Source organism: Dipodomys merriami, unplaced genomic scaffold (assembly GCF_024711535.1).
Source record: "Dipodomys merriami isolate MVZ:Mamm:240054 unplaced genomic scaffold, mDipMer1.0.p SCAF_17, whole genome shotgun sequence".
Classification (NCBI taxonomy): Eukaryota; Metazoa; Chordata; class Mammalia; order Rodentia; family Heteromyidae; genus Dipodomys; species Dipodomys merriami.
Window position 1 is genome coordinate 11,485,712 of NW_027203048.1, and position 18,252 is coordinate 11,503,963.

The following is an 18,252-nucleotide window of genomic DNA, read 5'->3' on the forward strand; positions in this document are numbered from 1 at the left end:
TAAAACCAGAAGTGGCGTTGTGGCTCAAGTGGTAGAGTGCTCGCCTTGAGCTAAAGAGCTCAGGGACGGTGCCCAAGCCCAGAGTTCAAACCCAACTGACCAAAAATAAATAAATAAATAAATAAAAAAGAGAGAGAGAGGAGCAGAAAGAAAGGAGTAGGGGAATGGGACAGCTAGGGAAGTCTGTGCTCTGGGCCTCAGCTTTAGAGTCTCCATTGAACTTTGGGGTCTTTGGGCTGTGGTCTACAAGAACATGGGAACAGACGGGAGGATTTCTGGTCTCAGGTTCTGAATGTGATACCTGTAAACTCTCAACACCAGCCCAAGGTTGTGCCTTATTTATCATTGACCCCCCAACCCCCAGTTTGCTTTTTATAGACAAGGTCTCACTATACTCCAAACTGATTTTGAAGTCATGATCATCCTGCCTCAGCCTCCTGAGTGCTGGAATTGAAGGCACGTACCATATCATTCCAACACCTATGAAAAGTACTTCATAAACTGTGAGGTACTACAGAATAGCAGCTAGTAGGAGGGACCAGCAGTTTTATCCAGAACACCCTCTCCATAGGTTTATGTACCTCCATGTTTTTGTTTTCTGCCTTTCCATACTTTACTGACTCTCCCTCCAAGCCTTCATCTGGGGTCCTGAAGGCATCTCCTGATGGAAGCGGTGCAGGCTCTGATGATGTGCCCACAGGGCCAGGCTGGGAGCCCACCTCTTTTCTTGTAGCTGTTGTATTTGGACAGCTTTTGGGGCAATATTTCTCTAGGACTTGTGATATTTCATAGGGGGCACCAAGATTTGGTTTTGAATCAATGTGAGAGGGGAGAAGTGTTGTTTTTTAAATTAGGATTTCATTTTAGGTCATTAGGACCAGTGATAGGTTGAATAGTCCTTATCCAGAATGCTTGCAAACAGAAATGTTTGGGATTCTAGATTTTTTTTTTCCTTTGGGTTTTGGAATATTTGCACAGATTTTACTGGTTGAGTATCTCTAATCCAAAATCCAAAATCTGAGATGCTTCAAAATCTGATACTTTTTTTTTTTGCATTGGAACTCAATATGAGAGCGAATTTAAACTTTTATGCTCAAAAGTTTTGGATTTTGGAGCATTTTAGATGTTCAGATTCAGGCTACTTAAGGAGTAGCCATTTTGCCTTTGGACCACATTCCTCTGTGTATCCTTTATACTGAGTCCAGGTGAACCACATTAACTCTAGTGCTTTCCTTGAATAGGTATTGGCAAACTTCAGCCCACTTGTCTTGTAAATAAAGTTTTATTAGACACAGCTACGGTTATCCCTTTATATATTGTATACATCTATTTTCAACAGTAGAGCTGAGTCTCCATGACAGAGACAAGTATGGCTAACAAACCCTAAAATACTATCTATATCTTCATAAGCAATTCTGAAAGAATCAATTCTTTACCCAGGAATTTCTCTAGGCCATAATTTTCTCAAGAAACACTAAATGTTTCCGTTGAGTGCTTTGACCTCTCATGTCAGAAATGCAATGAATATTATAAAAGGCATCCAAGTTTGACACCTCCAACGAACTAGACTACTTAGAATAGAGAGTGATTTTTTTGACTAATGTGTTTTGAGGTTGTCTGCCCTTTATTTTCTCTTCTCTTTCCCTGCTCCCCTTCCCCTATCACCTCCACAGGTTTGAATTCTTCAACAACATCTGTAGCAAATAATCCCCGCCGCGAAGGAGAACTCCACCTTGGAGATCGAGTGCTGGTGGTAGGCCAGAGAGTTGGTACCATTAAATTCTTTGGGACAACAAACTTTGCTCCAGGTGACTCATCTGAATAGTCTTTGTTCAATTTCAAGTTTAAGAATATGAAAGATTTGAAATTTTGTAGATAAAGAAAATGTAATCCTAGAGCTGGGCACCTGTGGCTCACGTTTGTAATCTTAGCTACTCAGGAGGTTGAGATTTGATGATTGTGGTTCAAAGCCAATTAAACACCCAAAAGCTGGAAGTGTAAGAGTAGGTCGAGTTGTAGAGTGCCAGCTCTGAGTGAAAAGCCAAGGGAGGGCTAAAAACTGTAAATTCAAGCCCTAGTACCCCAGTACTGGTATGTGTGCATGTACACACACACACACACACACACACACACACACACACACACACACACACACACACACACACACACACACACACACACACACGTAATCATAGAAAACTCCTCAGTCAACATGGTTTGTGGGAGAGAGCAGCAGTGCAGAAATTATGAAACTGACACAAATTCAGGGTGTTGATGCTCAGTCTGACTGGCGCCTGTCTATTTGCCTTGCCAAGTGTGTTTCCATTTAGCTAATGTTAAAATTAGCTGTCATTTCCCAGGTTAATGCTCACTGATTTCCAACTGTGCTAAATGACAAGGGAAGTATTTCAGGCTTAGTTTTTCTCTGAAGATAATACTTCAAATGAGTAGGTAATGAGTTAATGTATAGCTCTTATCGGAGTGGCGTGGAGAGCCCGTGTGGACTATGGGACCTTAAAAAAGAATACATGTTTGTGTATTTTTGTATTCATCCCAACATACTTATTATTGTGTTACCCCAAGTAAAGATTACTTTCATTTGCATTTTTTAAGGATTATAAGTGTAAATAAAAGCCAATCGAATGAAGCCCTGTTTGTATGTTTTAAATAGCAATATGCCATTTTAACACACGGTGGCATTGCAGCATTTTGGAAAAAGATTACCTATGACATTGATTTTTGTTGTTGTTATTGTTGTTGTTGTGTTTGTGGTATAACGTTCTGTCAAGAACCAGGAAGGAGCTGAGATTTTTAACCTGTTTGCAAGCTAGCAAACTAGCCTGCCACAGTTTCACAGATGTTATTGGAAGACATAAGAATCCTAGGTCAGAGACAAGGTCTTAGGTACTTGGACAATAGCAGCTGCAAGAGTATTAGTATTTTCTTAGATTCCTGCAGTGTGGGGTAGAGAGGGCCAGGTGTTACCTGCACACCTAGTGGTGTATGCTCCAGACCAGGAACCCTGGTCTTAAGGTGTCTGAACATTTACATTAAATTGATTGCTCAGCACAACTGCTTTTTGCTTTGGAGAAGGACTGTCCTCTGAGACTATCCTGTACACAGACATCCAGAGAGAGTCAGGGGCAAAGGCAGATCGTATGTCTGACTATAGACAGTGAGAGATATGAGAGAGCCATGAAAAATCAAAATCCAACACATTCTTATTTTCTTGTCTTTTAATGATTCTGGCATTGGGGCTTGAACTCAGAACTGAAGCCACTACCACTTTGTTCTTCTTTTCTTTTCTTTTCTTTTCCCTTCCTTCCTTCCTTCCTTCCTTCCTTCCTTCCTTCCTTCCTTCCTTCCTTCCTTCCTTCCTTCCTTCCTTTCTTTTGTTGTTTAATTGGAGATAAGAGTCTCATGGACTTTCTGCTTGTGCTGGCTTTGAACCTCAACCCTCAGATATCAGCCTCCTGAGTAGCTAATGTAACAGGTGGGAACTACCAATGCCCAGAGGCCCAACATAGTCTTGTTTGCTTATTACCGATTTTAATTTTAAGCCATCGAGTTGATTTTAAGATGGCTTGTGTGTTTTATAACCCATGGCTTCCTTAGGTCTCCAGGCAGTAATTCAGTTTGGTTAAGAAACAATATAAACACTTAGTCCTGTAGGTAGATTATTTTTCACAATCACCATGCATCTTTAAAATTCCCTTTCTCTGACTATATAAAACAAGACTAGAATGGTTTGATTCCTTGGATACAATGAATTACTTAAGGTTGGCTTTCATTTTTTTTCTTCTTTTAAGCAGTACTGGGGTTTGAACTCAAGGCCTAAAGCTTGCTTGGCAGACACTGTACACTTGAACCATTCTACCAGGCCTGTTTACTTTGGTTATTTTTGATGTAAGGCCTGGCTTTATGTCTAGGCTGGCCTTGACTGTGATCCTCCTAGTTGTTTGTCCCCATGTAACTAGGATTACAGGTGTGAGCCACAGGCACCCTGCTTTGTACTGTCTTTTTAAACTGCAAAGGAGCAGATACATGTTAGCTCCTCTCAGGCGCCCTCAGCTTGAGAATTCTTTTTTTTGGGGGGGGGAGGGGGTCCGGTCATGGGGCCTGAACTCTGGACCTGGGCGCTGTCCCTCAGCTCTTCAGCTCAAGGCTAGCGCTCTACCACTTGAGCCACAGCGCCACTTCCGGCTTTTTTCTTTTTGCTTATGTGGTGCTGAGGAATCGAACCCAGGGCCTCAGGCATGCAAGGCAAGCGCTCTACCACTGAGCCACCTTCCCAGCCCCAGCTTGAGAATTCTTGCTCTGCAAGTGTGTGGGGGAAGTACATAGCCCAACTACTTCAGTTTTCAGCTCTCCAGGAGAGGAAGTCTCATCACGTCCCTTGGAGTCTGCCCCTTAAATACTTGAGAACCTTTCTGAAAATTCTTCCTGTTAGCTAACTTAAGTCTTTTCACCTTGGCTAAAAGTGATTTTCCTTTTCATCTTGAGATGAAAAGATAATAGAGAGAAAGTAGGCTCCCCATGATGACCAGTGATACTTTAACAATATTCTCTCTGTTGGGCACTGGTGGCTCATGCTTGTAATCCTACTTACTCAGGAAGCTGAGATTTGAGGATCATGGTTTGATATGAGAAACCTGGTTCAAAGCCAGACTGAGAAGGAAAGTCTATGAGACTTTTATTTTCATTTAGCTACCAAAGAGTTAAGTGGAGCTTGGGCTCAGGTGGTAGAGGGCTAGCCTTGAACATAAAAAGGGACAGTGCCCAGGCCCTGAGTGCAAGCCCCAGGACCGGCACCACAAGCCCAATTATCTCTGGTCCTTCTTAAGTCATTCAAGAACTTTTATGGTGTTCTAATATTGAGATTGATATATTTTAAGATTTAGATATCACTGTATTATATTATACTACTCTTGTGGAAACACTGCATTAGTCAAGGGCAGTTTCTTTTTCATTATAGTTTTGAGATATGTTCTGATTGTATCCTACTTTCGTGATAGCTAATCCTTTGCAAATTTGGGCTGTTACATTTGATTTGTCTCCCTTAATGTACTGCTCCACAATTATGCTGGTAAAATGTTTTTTCCCCCCCTGCCACTTTTCAAATTTTCAAGTTTTATTTTATAATTTTATCATTTGAAAGCTTAATGATCATGATGATCTAGCATTTTGATCATTTGTGAAAATGTTAAACCATCAAGACTTGGGTTCATATTATAAGCATAATGATGTTGAGTAAAGTGCTGATGCTTTTAAAATGCAATCTTCATGTTCTAGGGTATTGGTATGGTATAGAGCTTGAAAAACCTCATGGCAAGAACGATGGTTCAGTTGGAGGTGTGCAGTACTTTAGTTGTTCTCCAAGATACGGAATATTTGCACCCCCATCCAGGGTGCAAAGGTGAGAAAAAGAATGCATGTTTATCCCCACTGGCTTTTTATAGTTTGCAGTAGCACACAGAGACCTTAATTTTTTGATACTATATAAACTACTTATATAATTATAACTGAAGATTTTTTTCTAGGAATCATTTCTTAATGATTATGTTTGGTATATATTTATATTATTAAACTTATCAAACACACATTTTAAGACATTGATGTTTTCATATTATCTTTAAGTAGTTGTACAAAGGATTTTCAGTTCAATATATCAGTTTGTGAGTACAATGCATCTTGATCAATATCACCCCTTCTATTGGAATCGCCATATCTCCCAACCCCACCAAACCCCTCAAGTTACCTGGTTCCATTTTCATTCATATATATACAGAGTGTTATGACTAGATTTGTCCACCCTTCCTCTCTCCATTTATCTACCCTCCCTTTGTTTGACTTCACTCCTTCTCTGATAAAACATGTTTCAGCTTCCTGGCAATTAATTAATTAATATTATCCTTAAGTAGTTGTACAAAGAGGTTTCAATTCAACACATTCATTTTGTTAAACTGTAAGTTAGTTGTTCAAAGGCATTATACCACTAGGCCATACTTAGTCACTGTGGATATATGCATATGGCCCTGGATATATTTTCCTATATGTTTATAATTTGGACCCAACTTCTGCATATGAGAGAAGGCATGTGTCTTAATTTTGTCTGGAAGATATGCACTGACTGGATAGTTTATGCTTTCTTTCAAAGGGTTAAGTACCCACCTTCTTCAGAGGGAAGGCTTATGGAAAGCTAAATTTGACTTGCGAGGATTTGCAATTTTAAAGACCTCCTTTCTTCCTCATTTGCAAACCCTATGAGGATGTGTAGGCTATTAGAAGTGCGTTTGAGGCTTAGAACAGTGAGAGAGGCAAGCTTAATCTGTCATGCAAACAAAAGTAAAAATGCACTCTGATTGCTTCAGTCACATCCTAACTACATTAAATTTCCTGCCAGCAGGCACCCATTCATCCTCTTACAAACCTAATGGAACCAAAATGGCTTTTTTTCCCTCTGATTTCTTTCGTTTTCAAAAATAGATAGGCAGTAGATCTTTGGGGGAAGTGAAGTTTCAAGGATTTGTAGATAATAAACCACCTCAGTGTTCCTTTGTGAGGTAGTACACTCGTGGACTACCTCACACTGGTTTTAAACAAGAGGTTGAGCAAAAATACATCTGTCATGAAATTCTAGGGCAAATACGGAATGCCTTTCCTTATCCGGCCTGGTATGCTTTTCGGTAGCTGGGAAATAGGATACCAATCTTTAAATAAGAGATAGCATGCACGATATAATTACATTCATAAGACGAGATCTATTGTGACAGTCTGGAAGTCACAGCCAGACTGTGACTGCTCCTGAGTGAATTGAAGTTTATTTTTCTATCTATTTTTGTCTTCAATATATAATTTTTTCCTGTTGAATAATTATGTATGCTTTTTTGTATTAATTTCCTTTGGTGAGGTACTTGACATCATTATTTCCTTCCCTCAAATAGGAAGGCATTAGCATATAAAATTTTGTAGTTTATTAAGTATCTTCACTTTAGTGTTTGGCCAGATAAGCTGGAAAATATCCATCTCTGCCACAAACTTTCATAGAGCATCAACCAAGACTGTGCTATGCATTGTATTGCTTTTCGTGGCTCTGCCCTCCCAACGCAGGAGCCCTACAAAGTCCTGATCATTCCCATTTTGCAGGTGAAGAAACAGTTTTCAGGAGATAAGTAGCTCAGCTAAAGTTGCCTGGCTAGTTAATGAAGGCATTGGACTCAGCCCCGGTTTTTAAGTACTTTGCTCTTTTTTTTTTAATTGTTATTATTTTTTTAATGAAACAAACAAAAAAAGGAACTAGCTAATGAATAGCACTTACACGGGCTGGGTACCATTTCCAGCCCAGTCCAGTCACCTTGTAAGGGCATGCCCTGGAATGATTCCTGTTTCACAGAGGAGGAAAGTAAGGCCCACCTTCAGAACATCCAATCTTCACTTACTCCTACCCCTGTTACCAGAGCTCCTTGACTCTCCTGGGATGCAGGTCTGGCTAGCAATTGCCTTGGGAGTAAAGTCCAGCGGAATCAACTGGGGGCTTGTGTATTGTCCTCATTGGCCCTTTGCTACAGGCTCATTGAAGTTTTGTCTCCTGGTCATGAGGGCTAGGATTTGTTTTGTGTTCCATTCCTCAGAGTGCAGAGTTTGGTGTATTCTGGGCATGGTAAATACGGATCAACTCTGATTCTTTGTTCAGTTCAGTCATATTCCTTCTCGTGGCTTCCGTTTCCCCTGTGGTTTTTCTTTTTTTAAATTTAGGAGGCACTTTGTGTTTTGCTTGTCTTCGGTTTGGTCTTCTTTAAGGTGGTGCCTATGAAAGCAACCCCCTCTTCTTTAAAAGAATTGGGGCTGCCTCTAAAAGAACCGCTGTCTCAATCCAGCTGCCTTCCTGTCATCTTTTGATTGTCTCATTCATCATCATCAAATACTATTAAGTGTCTTTTTAGCATTTTGTGCTGTGCAAGGCATTCTATAAGCAAATAAAACAGGCATGGTCTCTGATTTTGAGGAGAATCTGATCCAAGCCAGTTTTGAGCCCATTAAAGACCCCACTGATCTTCAGAATGGAAGGATTTTAACCTTAGGGACTGCTTCAGGAGAGTCTTAAGGCCAGGTCACAACCTGACCTTGCGCCTTTCTCCTGAGCTCTCTAACTAGCCTTTCCCAAATCTTTGCCCACATTGTTTCCTCTTTCCAGATAGCTTTCTGGACTCAGCTTTCATTTCATGTTTTCTTTTTCTTTTTTCTTTTCTTTTTTGTCTTGGGACTTGACCACAGGATCTGGGTACTGTCTCTGAGTTTTTTCACTCAAGGATATTGCTCTACAAATTTGAGCCACAGTTCCACTTCCGTGGTTAATTGAAGATAAGAATCTCACAGACTTTCTTGCCTGCCATGATTTTGAGATCTCATCCTATTGAGTAGCTAGGATTACAGACATTAGGTACCAACACTTGGGTCATTTACTAGTTTTTTTTTTAGTTTTTTTATGTTTTTAATAGTTTTTTACTGTTTATTTTGACTAATATACAAATCAATCAACATTTAAGAGAAACTCTAAGAAAACTTACTGGCTAGGTGAAATCTAATCTCTCTTAAAATCAAATCTGGTCTTTCTTTCACACACACACACAGGTGAAATCTAATCTCTTAAAATCAAATCTGGTCTTTCACACACACACACACACACACACACACACACACACACACACACACACACACCACACACACACACACACACACACACACACACACACACACACACACACACACACACACACCATCTTAATGAGCATAGAGTTTATTTTCTTAGTTCTTATCATTAGGTACTCCTTCCTTCCTTCCTTCCTTTTCTTCCTTCCTTTCTTGCTTGCTTCCTTCCTTGCTTCCTTCATTCCTTTTTCCTTCCTTCCTTTTTTCCTTCTTTCCTTTTGCCAGTCCTGGGGCTTGGGTGTTGTCCCTAAGTTTCATTTGCTCAAGGCTAGCACTCTACCACTTGAGTCACAGCGCCACTTCTGGCTTTTTCTGTGTATGTGGTACTGAGGAATTGAACCCAGGGCTTCATGCATGCTAGGTTAACACTCTACCACTGAGCCACCTTCCCAGCCCTTGGTACTTATTTCTAATGACCTGATCACTTCTAGGACTGAGTTCCTCTCAACTGTCTATCCCTACTTCATTTAAATGCCTATCCTGTTCCTTAAGTTTTGTTTGTTTGTTTGTTTTGTGGTGCTAGGACTGGGGCTTAAACTCAGGGCCTCATATTCTCATTGACCTTTTTAATCGAGTATGGTGATCTATAATTTGAGCCACAGCTTCCCTTCCAACTTTTTGCTGGTTAGTTGGAGATAAGAATCTCCCAAACTTTTCTGCTGGTTTTGAACCAGAAGCTTGGGGCTCTGAGCAACTAGAATTTTAAGTATAAGCCACCAGGGCCCGCCCAGTGCCAAGTCATATTCTTTATGTCCATCAGTCTCTTGTCAGTTGGGATGTGCTGTATTATATGATGTAAAAATGATGCATCTGAATTGCAAGATGACACTGCAGATATTGCAGGAGTTCCATGATTTCTCAATGGAAATGAAGTATGTTGGAGGGGGTGATTGACAAATGAAAGCCTTGCAGATTCAGGTCAGTAAGCAGTTGAAAGAAAATGAGATTGTCACGATTGTCTTTTTAAAAGTGTAGAATGATCTGAAGATCAGAAAATGAAGAGAAAGCCATTGGGAAGGTGACCTTTACAATTTTGCTTTGCATTAAATATAAAGGGCTTCAAATTGTCTTAGCTGTACAGTTTTACCAGAAAAATCACAAACACAAAATTGCCTAATATCTGTCTTCCACTTTAATGAGTTAGTAATAGTTTTTCCATAGTACTTTATCATTTTAATCCAACATGTGTTAAATTTGATATAAAATAAGCATTTTCATATGTTTTTAGTTTCATCTTTGAAGAAAAAGTTTGAAAAGAAGTCAGATCCCTATTTTATGTGAACTTATTTATTCATTCATTCATCCATTTATTTATTTAGTGCTGGTACTGGTGCTTTTTGGTGGTTAATTTGAGATGACTCTCTCAGATTCTTGTTGCCCTAGATTGGATTTGAACTGTGATCCTCATATCTCAGCCTCTTGAGTAGGATTCCAGGTGTGAGTCACTGGTGCCTGGCTAAGTGAATTAATTTCAAATGGACTTTTTACATGCCTCTTATTCTTATATTGTTAGAACCTTTTCCTTCTGATTATTGCCCATCTCAAGAGCAGCTATTCTAATGTGGTGTGCTTTGTTTGCTTTATTTATAGATTAACGGATTCCCTGGATACTCTTTCAGAAATTTCAAATAAACAGAATCATTCTTATCCTGGTAAGGAGACAAAATTTTATGTTCTTAATAAGTATTTTTTGCTTGTCCTCATGATAGATTTTGATGATGAGATACATATGTATTAGTGTATATATGTATATATGTATGCATATGTATATATGTATGTATTTGTATACATATGTATATAAAAGAGTAGATGGAGTTTATTTATTGTATAGTTCATGTAGTCACAGAGTGGGTATCTCTTTCCTGCCTCTCAGCTGCACCTGTGTGGTAGAAGTCCCTGAGTCCCTTCTCATCTGTCTTTATGTCCCATGTCCCATCCTAAGACTATATTAAGTATTCCTTGCTTTATTAAAAAAATATTTTGTTACCCCATATAGAAGTATATGTTTGGCTTTGCATATTGTCTGATTTAACTGGGGGTCATATCTTGTTTTTTATTATTACAAAATATGCATGTTCAGGAGTTCTTCTGGAGTGGTAGACACCTATATCCTTCATCCTTATAAGGATGCCAGATTGTACATGTGTATCTGTATATATGTGTGTGCATGTGTATCTATGTATATATGTGTGTATACAATGGGAGTACTCACTCCCATAAGCCATACTCTGAGTTTCTGTTCCTCCTCAGTTTCATGGTTGTAAATGGTCTCTCATGTGGCCTTACTGTGCATTTTTCAGATTACAGTCGAGATTGAGCCTGTTTTCACTTTATGGGCCATACATATGCATTTCTTCTTTTATGAAATACCATTTCATGTCTCTTGCCCATTTTCCTCTTTGCTGCTCTGCTGTTTCTCTTACTAATTTGAAGGTTTTGTTGTATATTTGAAGTGTTAATGCTTTGTTGGTCTCATATGTTGCAAATATCTTACTCAGTTGGTGACTTATCTTTATATGTTTTTCTTCTTTTGGGGTCTTTGATATCAGAAGCTTTTAAATTTTGTATAGTCAAAAACACAACTATTTTTTGCATTTTTGTATATACTAATACACAAATATATATAGATGTATATATGTGTATATACACACATATATACATATATATGCGTGTGTGTGTGTGTGCTGGTACTGAGGCCTAGGCACTATCCCTTAGCATTTTTGCTCACACTCTACTGATTGAGCTTCAGTTCCACTTCTGGCTTTTTGGTGATTAATTGGAGATGAAAGTGTTACCGACTTTCCTGCCTAGGTTGGCTTTGGTGCCTCAGTCCTTAGATCTTAGCCTCCTGAGTAACTAGGATTCCAGGTATGTGCTCTTCCAGCTCCCAGAAAATTTAAAGATATTTCCTATATTGCCATACTTACTTCTGTTGCCTGTCTGTCTCCCTCCCTAGCCCATATTGAGGCTTGAATTTAGGGCCTAGCACTATTTCTCTTGGCTTTCTTGTTCACAGCTGGTATTCGACCATTTGAGCCATGCCTCTGGCCCAACTTTTTGGAAGTTAATTGGAGATGGCGTCTCTCATACTTTTCTTCCCAGGCTGGCTTTGAACTGTGATCCTTCAGGTCTCAGACTTCTCAGTATCTAAGATTATAGGCAGGAGCCCCCAGCACTAGGCTTCTATTGCTTTTTAAAAGTTTTCTATTTCTGTGTTTCACATTTATCAATTTACCTAGAATTGATTTTGTGTGTGGTAAGGACTTAAATTCCATTTTACTTTCCATAAAGGTAACCATCTGTGAAAGAGTTATTTGTGTAATGGCAATCCTTAACTATTTGTTGAAGTTAACTTTATGACCTATGGATTTCACCATTGTAGTATGTGTGTGGTTTTCATTTTAAATTCCCTGGTGATGTATGGGGTTGTGTGAGTTTTGTGACCTACATTGGCCATTTTTCTAAGAGGCCTTCATACAGTCTTTTCCACACTGTGTCTCTGTCCTAATCTCTTCTTATAAAGATAGCTGACATGTCCTATCAGAATAGGGACCACCCGTGTTGACCCCCCTTTACCTTCTGTGTATGCACTAGCTTCCTTTGCTTTTTCCAAAGAAATTGATTTTATAGAACATTGATAAAAGAAATTGACAAAAACTTTTAATGACTGGAAATAGGTGTTTTTCCTCTTTTAACTTCAACTTTGATATTTAGGGTTTAGGAGAAGTTTCAGCACAACGTCTGCCTCATCGCAAAAGGAGATCAACAGGAGAAATGCTTTTGCCAAGTGAGTATTCAGAAGATGTAGGAACAAAACAAACCACCTTTCAAGATGAACGTGACGGATTTCTGTGAAGAAAGAGAAGTGGAATTTTGTATCTTGTACATTGCTTGGTAGAATTTTAACCCAAGTGAGAAAGAGTGATTCTGTATTGAGTTCTTCCTCCCTCCTTTGAAAGCGCAATTAAAAATGTCACAAGTAGCTAAAAATAGCACAGTGCATATATTTTCTCTTCTAAGAGGTTAGTACTTGTTAATAAACATTGGAGGAATTTACATTTTGTGTTTTCATTGAGTAGGGTGGATTCACTTAAACTCCTTACTGAATTAATCAGATTTGATTTAATCTGGCCAGCTATCCACGAAAGCATAAGACAATCTTACAATTATTTTAAAAATGTAGAATATACTTGCTCAAAAGTATCACCAATTTTGAAAGTTTGACCTTGAGGAATTGAAAGAGTTTTAAGGGTATAAAGTTTAACTTTATGCTCCTATTTATGGAAGATGTTGGAGAATTCTTTGGCAGAATGGAAGAAAAAGAAAGGACACCAGGAAAGAAAGGATTCAGAAGTCAGAGAGGTAGGAAGAATTCCTGTGGAATGAAGAGCATGGTACATAGACTCCAGGGAAAGAACTTTGTAAAGACTGGGAGGAATAGCAGTATTAACTTATTTTCTGTAGCTTCACTAGTAAGTGTACAGATTGGCATGAACAACTGTTTAAGAGAAGAGATATACCTTTATGGGTGATATATCATCTTTTTTTTTTTTAATCTCAAGCATTTAATCACAGTGACCAAAAGCTAATTAATACAAGACTGCTTAGAAAAGGATTCATCATTTACTTCTCTTTTTTTGCTTTCAGTCTTTCAATTATTTTTTTCTTTTTTTAAAATTGAGATTAGGTGGTTACATAAATTTCACATATTTCACAGTATTGGAATAGTGATACTTAGTTAAAGTCACAAACACATTTTAACTTTCACAAGGCAAATTGTCATTATCATGGACTATAAAGTTTGTGAATTCTGTGAGCTTTGACAATACAACCATTTCTTCCACATCAGGTGGTATGTACATTTCTTTCCTTTTGCTTAGTGTTAGCCGTTCCCTCTTTCCCTCTCATTCCCTCCCTCCCATCGCTGTCTTTGGGTTGCTTAGTTCATTTTCATCTATGTCCAGTGCAGCTGATGGGCCCCTCTGTTGTATGTTTATATCATCAATTGTTACTTTTTACTTTTAGCACCTATGGCCAAAATGTTTGGAGATCACTGATCTAAAAAACCAAAGACTAGTGCTGGTAGTGAGTAGGAAATCTGCCCTTGAACTTAGAGAGGCAGAATGACGATTGGACAGCTATGGGTGGAGTTGATTGGTTGTGGTGTTGCTGTAATTTGTACAGAAATAAATGATATTTTCAGAAGAAATGTGGAAAACATAATCAGACACGATGAAATTGCTGGCTGAGGAACTCAAAGTACTGGGGCAGAAGCCATATTTGCGTCATGTGAGTGAATGAGCTAGGAGGGGGTTATTATTTTTGTGAAAAAACAGAACCCACACAGGTTCTGATCCTTTAGGAACATTGCAGGATTGGGACGGTAACGATGGATGTGTTTCATGCGGAGGAATAAGTGATGGGGAAAGATGGGAAGCAACTCTGCCTTCTCATCTGATGCTAATCAAGGCAGTAACAAGGAAAACAAGCCAGAGATTGTGACATATTCGTCACTGAGGCCTGAAAGGCACAAGGCACCCATCCTCTTGCACAGTGTCCTGAGCGCTACTAGATGATCTCAGCTCTTCTCCCTGCTACTCAGAACTGATGCCTACAATCCATATTGGATCCTGCCTGTGGATCCCACCCCCTGGCATGGGGTGAGCTCAAATGTGAGTGCGTTAGGTAGAAACTCTTACAATCTAGTTGCATGGGTTCCATCAATTCCTGTCACATGTTTGCGTTTTCTGTCTTCGAATTCCCCAACACAGTTGAAGTCCAGACATAGGAGGACAGCAGATGGAGGCCTGTGTGGTCCACACTTGTGTATTTTTCCTGCTTTATCTCATGGCAATAGCTTCACAAGGGACTGTATCTCTCAGAATTCTGTGTGCATTAAAAAAAATGCATTTCCATTCAGACTAATAGTGATTTTTTTTCTCCCCTAATGCTCCTGGCTTCTCCTTTCTGTCTGCCTCTCTCTGGCTGGCCTAACTATCACTTTCCACTCAAGTGCCTTCCCTAAGGCGTTAGAGGGGAGAGATTCCATTTTCTTTTTCTGCACACTCTTCACCTTATACTGTCTTTATTGTAGCTTATAACACTGTGCTGACGGTTATATACACATTTCCAGAGATTAATCCCATGCCTGCCATTTCGTAGGTGGCCAATAAGTGTCATGGGACGATTAAACAGAGTTCTCAAATATACTCTGACTCTAAGCTGCACAATTCGCTGGGCTTTTGAGCTTTAAAATACTTCAATTAAAATCATGATCATTTAACACATTGTGTAGTTTACCTATACCATTATTTTTTTGATTTAGATATTGAATTCACCTACTGGTTTCTCTTTCTATAAACTTTTTCTGGTTTATGAAAGTTGATGGTACAATATTTGAAAAATTAAATGATAACTGAATGTGATGAAGGTCACCTAGAACTTTGTCTCCTGGATGAGATGATTGCTAATAACATTCTGCTTTATACTTTTTTCATGTTTTTCCCCTAACAGATATGTGTGAATTTTCTATCTGAGCTAGATGAATCATATTCTGTATGCCCTTAAGAATGCTTTTTCACTTAATATATCATGAACATAATCTCATAATCTTTTTGTTTTGTTGTTGTTGGTTGTGGGGCTTGAACTCTCCTGGGCACTGTCCCTCAGCTCTTCAGCTCAAAGCCAGCACTCTACCACTTGAGCCACAGCGCCACTTCCAGTTTTCTGGTAGTTTATTGGAGATAAGAGTCTCATGGACTTTCTTGCCTGGGCTGGCTTTGAACTGCGATCCTCAGATCTCAGCCTCCTGAGTAGCTAGGATTACAGGCATGAGCCACCAGTGCCTGGCTTCTTATAATCTTTTTTTTTTTTTTTTTTGGGTCCGGTCGTGGGGCCTGAACTCTGGGCTAGGCACTGTCCCTTAGCTCTTCAGCTCAAGGCTAGCGCTCTACCACTTGAGCCACAGCGCTACTTCTGGCTTTTTTCTTTTTGCTTATGTGGTGCTGAGGAATCGAACCCAGGGCCTCAGGCATGCAAGGCAAGCACTCTACCACTGAGCCACCTTCCCAGCCCTCTTATAATCTTTAGTAGTACTTTTCCTCAACAACTTTTGCACTATTTTTTAATACTACTCTGTGATATGAAAACATTTTAATCATTATAAGTGAAAAAATAATTTAAATAAAAATAAATGTCAGACCTTTTTATAAAAAATATACCTTATTGTTATTAGAGAGGTGATGTACAGAGGGGTTACATAAATCAGGTAATGAGTATGTTTCTTTTTTTTTTTTTTTTGGTCCAGTTGTGAGGCCTGAACTCTGGGCCTGGGCGCTGTCCCTCAGCTCTTCAGCTCAAGGCTAACGCTCTACCACTTGAGCCACAGTGCCACTTCCGGCTTTTTTCTTTTTGCTTATATGGTGCTGAGGAATCGAACCCAGGGCCTCAGGCATGCAAGGCAAGCACTCTACCACTGAGCCACCTTCCCAGCCCTGAGTACGTTTCTTTTTGAACCATATTACCACTTCCCTCCCTTTCTCCTTTTATTTTTCCCTCTAGTTCCCACCCACAAGTTGTAAGGTTCATTTTCCACATAGTATCTAGTGAGTGCCACTGTTGTATTTGTTCATTCTTTGTCCTACTTTTTCTGTGCTGCCCCCCTACCATCCCAAAGACAAATAAGCTAATAAGGCAAAAGCAAAGAACAAAAAACAGCAGCAACAACAATAAAACCCTCCAGTTTCCATTTCTTAGAGTTCATTTAAAAATATGCACAAAATCATATGCATATAGCTATTGAGCCTTTGTGATCTGTTCCTATGAATAACCTCCTTTGGTCTCACTGTGTGAATGTTTAGAGACCTGTGTAATTTATCATGCCCTAGTGTATTTTTTTCTTTTACCATCCAGTGTGTTGACTTGTAGGCACATTCTAGTTACCACAAACGAGGAAAACTATGTAACCTATGTTTCTTTGGGTCTGGCTTATTTCACTTAATATAGTTTTTTCCAAGTCTTTCCATTTCCTTATGAATGGTGTCATCATTCTTTCTGATGGATGAGCAGAATTCCATTGTGTATATATACCACATTTTCTTTATCCATTTGTCCACTGAAGGATTCCAGACTTTAAAACATGAATCTCTTCCTCTTGTTACCTTGTGTTTGTATGATTGATATAGGACAAATATGCAGGTTTATTTTCTTCAAGATTTTTATTTATTTATTTATTTATTGGGTCTGGTCGTGGGGCCTGAACTCTGGGCCTGGGCGCTGTCCCTCAGCTCTTCAGCTCAAGGCTAGCACTCTACCACTTGAGCCACAACTCCACTTCCTTTCTTTTTTTTTCCTTTTTGCTTATGTGGTGCTGAGGAATTGAACCCAGGGCCTCAGGTATGCAAGGCAAGAGCTCTACCACTGAGCTACCTTCCCAGACCAAGGTTGTTTTTTTTTTTTAAATTTATATACCAACATTATTTGGTAATTTTATGAGATTGCAAAAAATCCATCTGTGTGAATCTAGAAAATTAACAAATAGCATTAATTTCTTGGATTTTGGCATATGAGTGTAAGAATTACATTTATCTCAATTAATTTTTATAGCATCCATAGTTCAGTGCTAACTTCTTTCTCATGGCTTTGAAGTTTTACTTTTTATCATACATCAAGTAATTATGTGTGTTTTCTATTTTTCTAAATTACCTTTCCTGGGCAATATAAATCGTATTCTTGTTCATGAGCACATTGTCTTAATATCTGTAACTTTATAATTTAACACGATGGTACCTTCAGTCTTGCTTTGACATTATCACTCAACATACTAGTACCTGTTATGGTTGTGACAAGAGGCTCCTTGCTACATTTGGACCTCTTGGATCTGAGGCCAACAGCTTAGCTTTTCTGAGCTTGTGGTAATTCTTCTGAAGGAGGTCATAAGACCTCCTCTACTCTTTGAATGAGGCAGAATGAGGTAATGCATGTGAATCAAGCATTATGAACATAGTAAGTGCTCAGGAAGAGATAGCTTAGTCATTCATCATGCAAAATTATGGTAATTTTGTGAGATTGCAAAAAATTGTCCATTTGGTGTGAATTTAGAAAAACCAACAAATTGATGTTATCTAAGAATAGGAACATTTTTCTTTTGTGTACTTAGTAAATATTTCTGCTTTTTTTTTTTTTTTACAGATACTGTATATTTCTATGTTAAATTTATTGTTTTGTGCATGGTATAATAATGATTTTTTGTGTGTGTCAGTTCTGGGTCTTGAACTTAGGGCCCAAGCTTTCTCCCTGAGCTGTTTTTTTTTTTTTTTTTCTCCTTTAACTCGAGCAACAGCTCCACATCTGGCTTTTAAAAATTTTTTTGGTGGTTAATTGGAAATAAGAGTCTCACAGTCTCTGCTCAAGCTTGGCTTCCACCCATGATCCTCAGATCTCAACCTACTGAGTAGCGAGGATTACAGATGTGAGCATCAGCGCTGGGCTATAGTAATGATTGTTGAAGTATTTTCTCATTAGAATTTTATCTGTTATTAGCAA

General features: G+C 38.9%; 1 protein-coding gene across 3 annotated transcripts in view; it reads left to right on the forward strand.

Annotated features, from left to right (window-relative positions):
• The window catches only part of Clip4 (CAP-Gly domain containing linker protein family member 4), a 79,090-nt gene that overhangs the window by 57,168 nt on the left and 3,670 nt on the right, over nt 1-18,252 (forward strand). For all 3 annotated transcript variants that reach the window (XM_070025302.1, XM_070025300.1, XM_070025301.1), the window contains exons 12-15: nt 1,674-1,808; nt 5,293-5,416; nt 10,300-10,361; nt 12,424-12,496. In XM_070025302.1, coding sequence (XP_069881403.1) covers nt 1,674-1,808; nt 5,293-5,416; nt 10,300-10,361; nt 12,424-12,496 — 394 coding nt within the window. The remainder of the gene's footprint in view (nt 1-1,673; nt 1,809-5,292; nt 5,417-10,299; nt 10,362-12,423; nt 12,497-18,252) is intronic.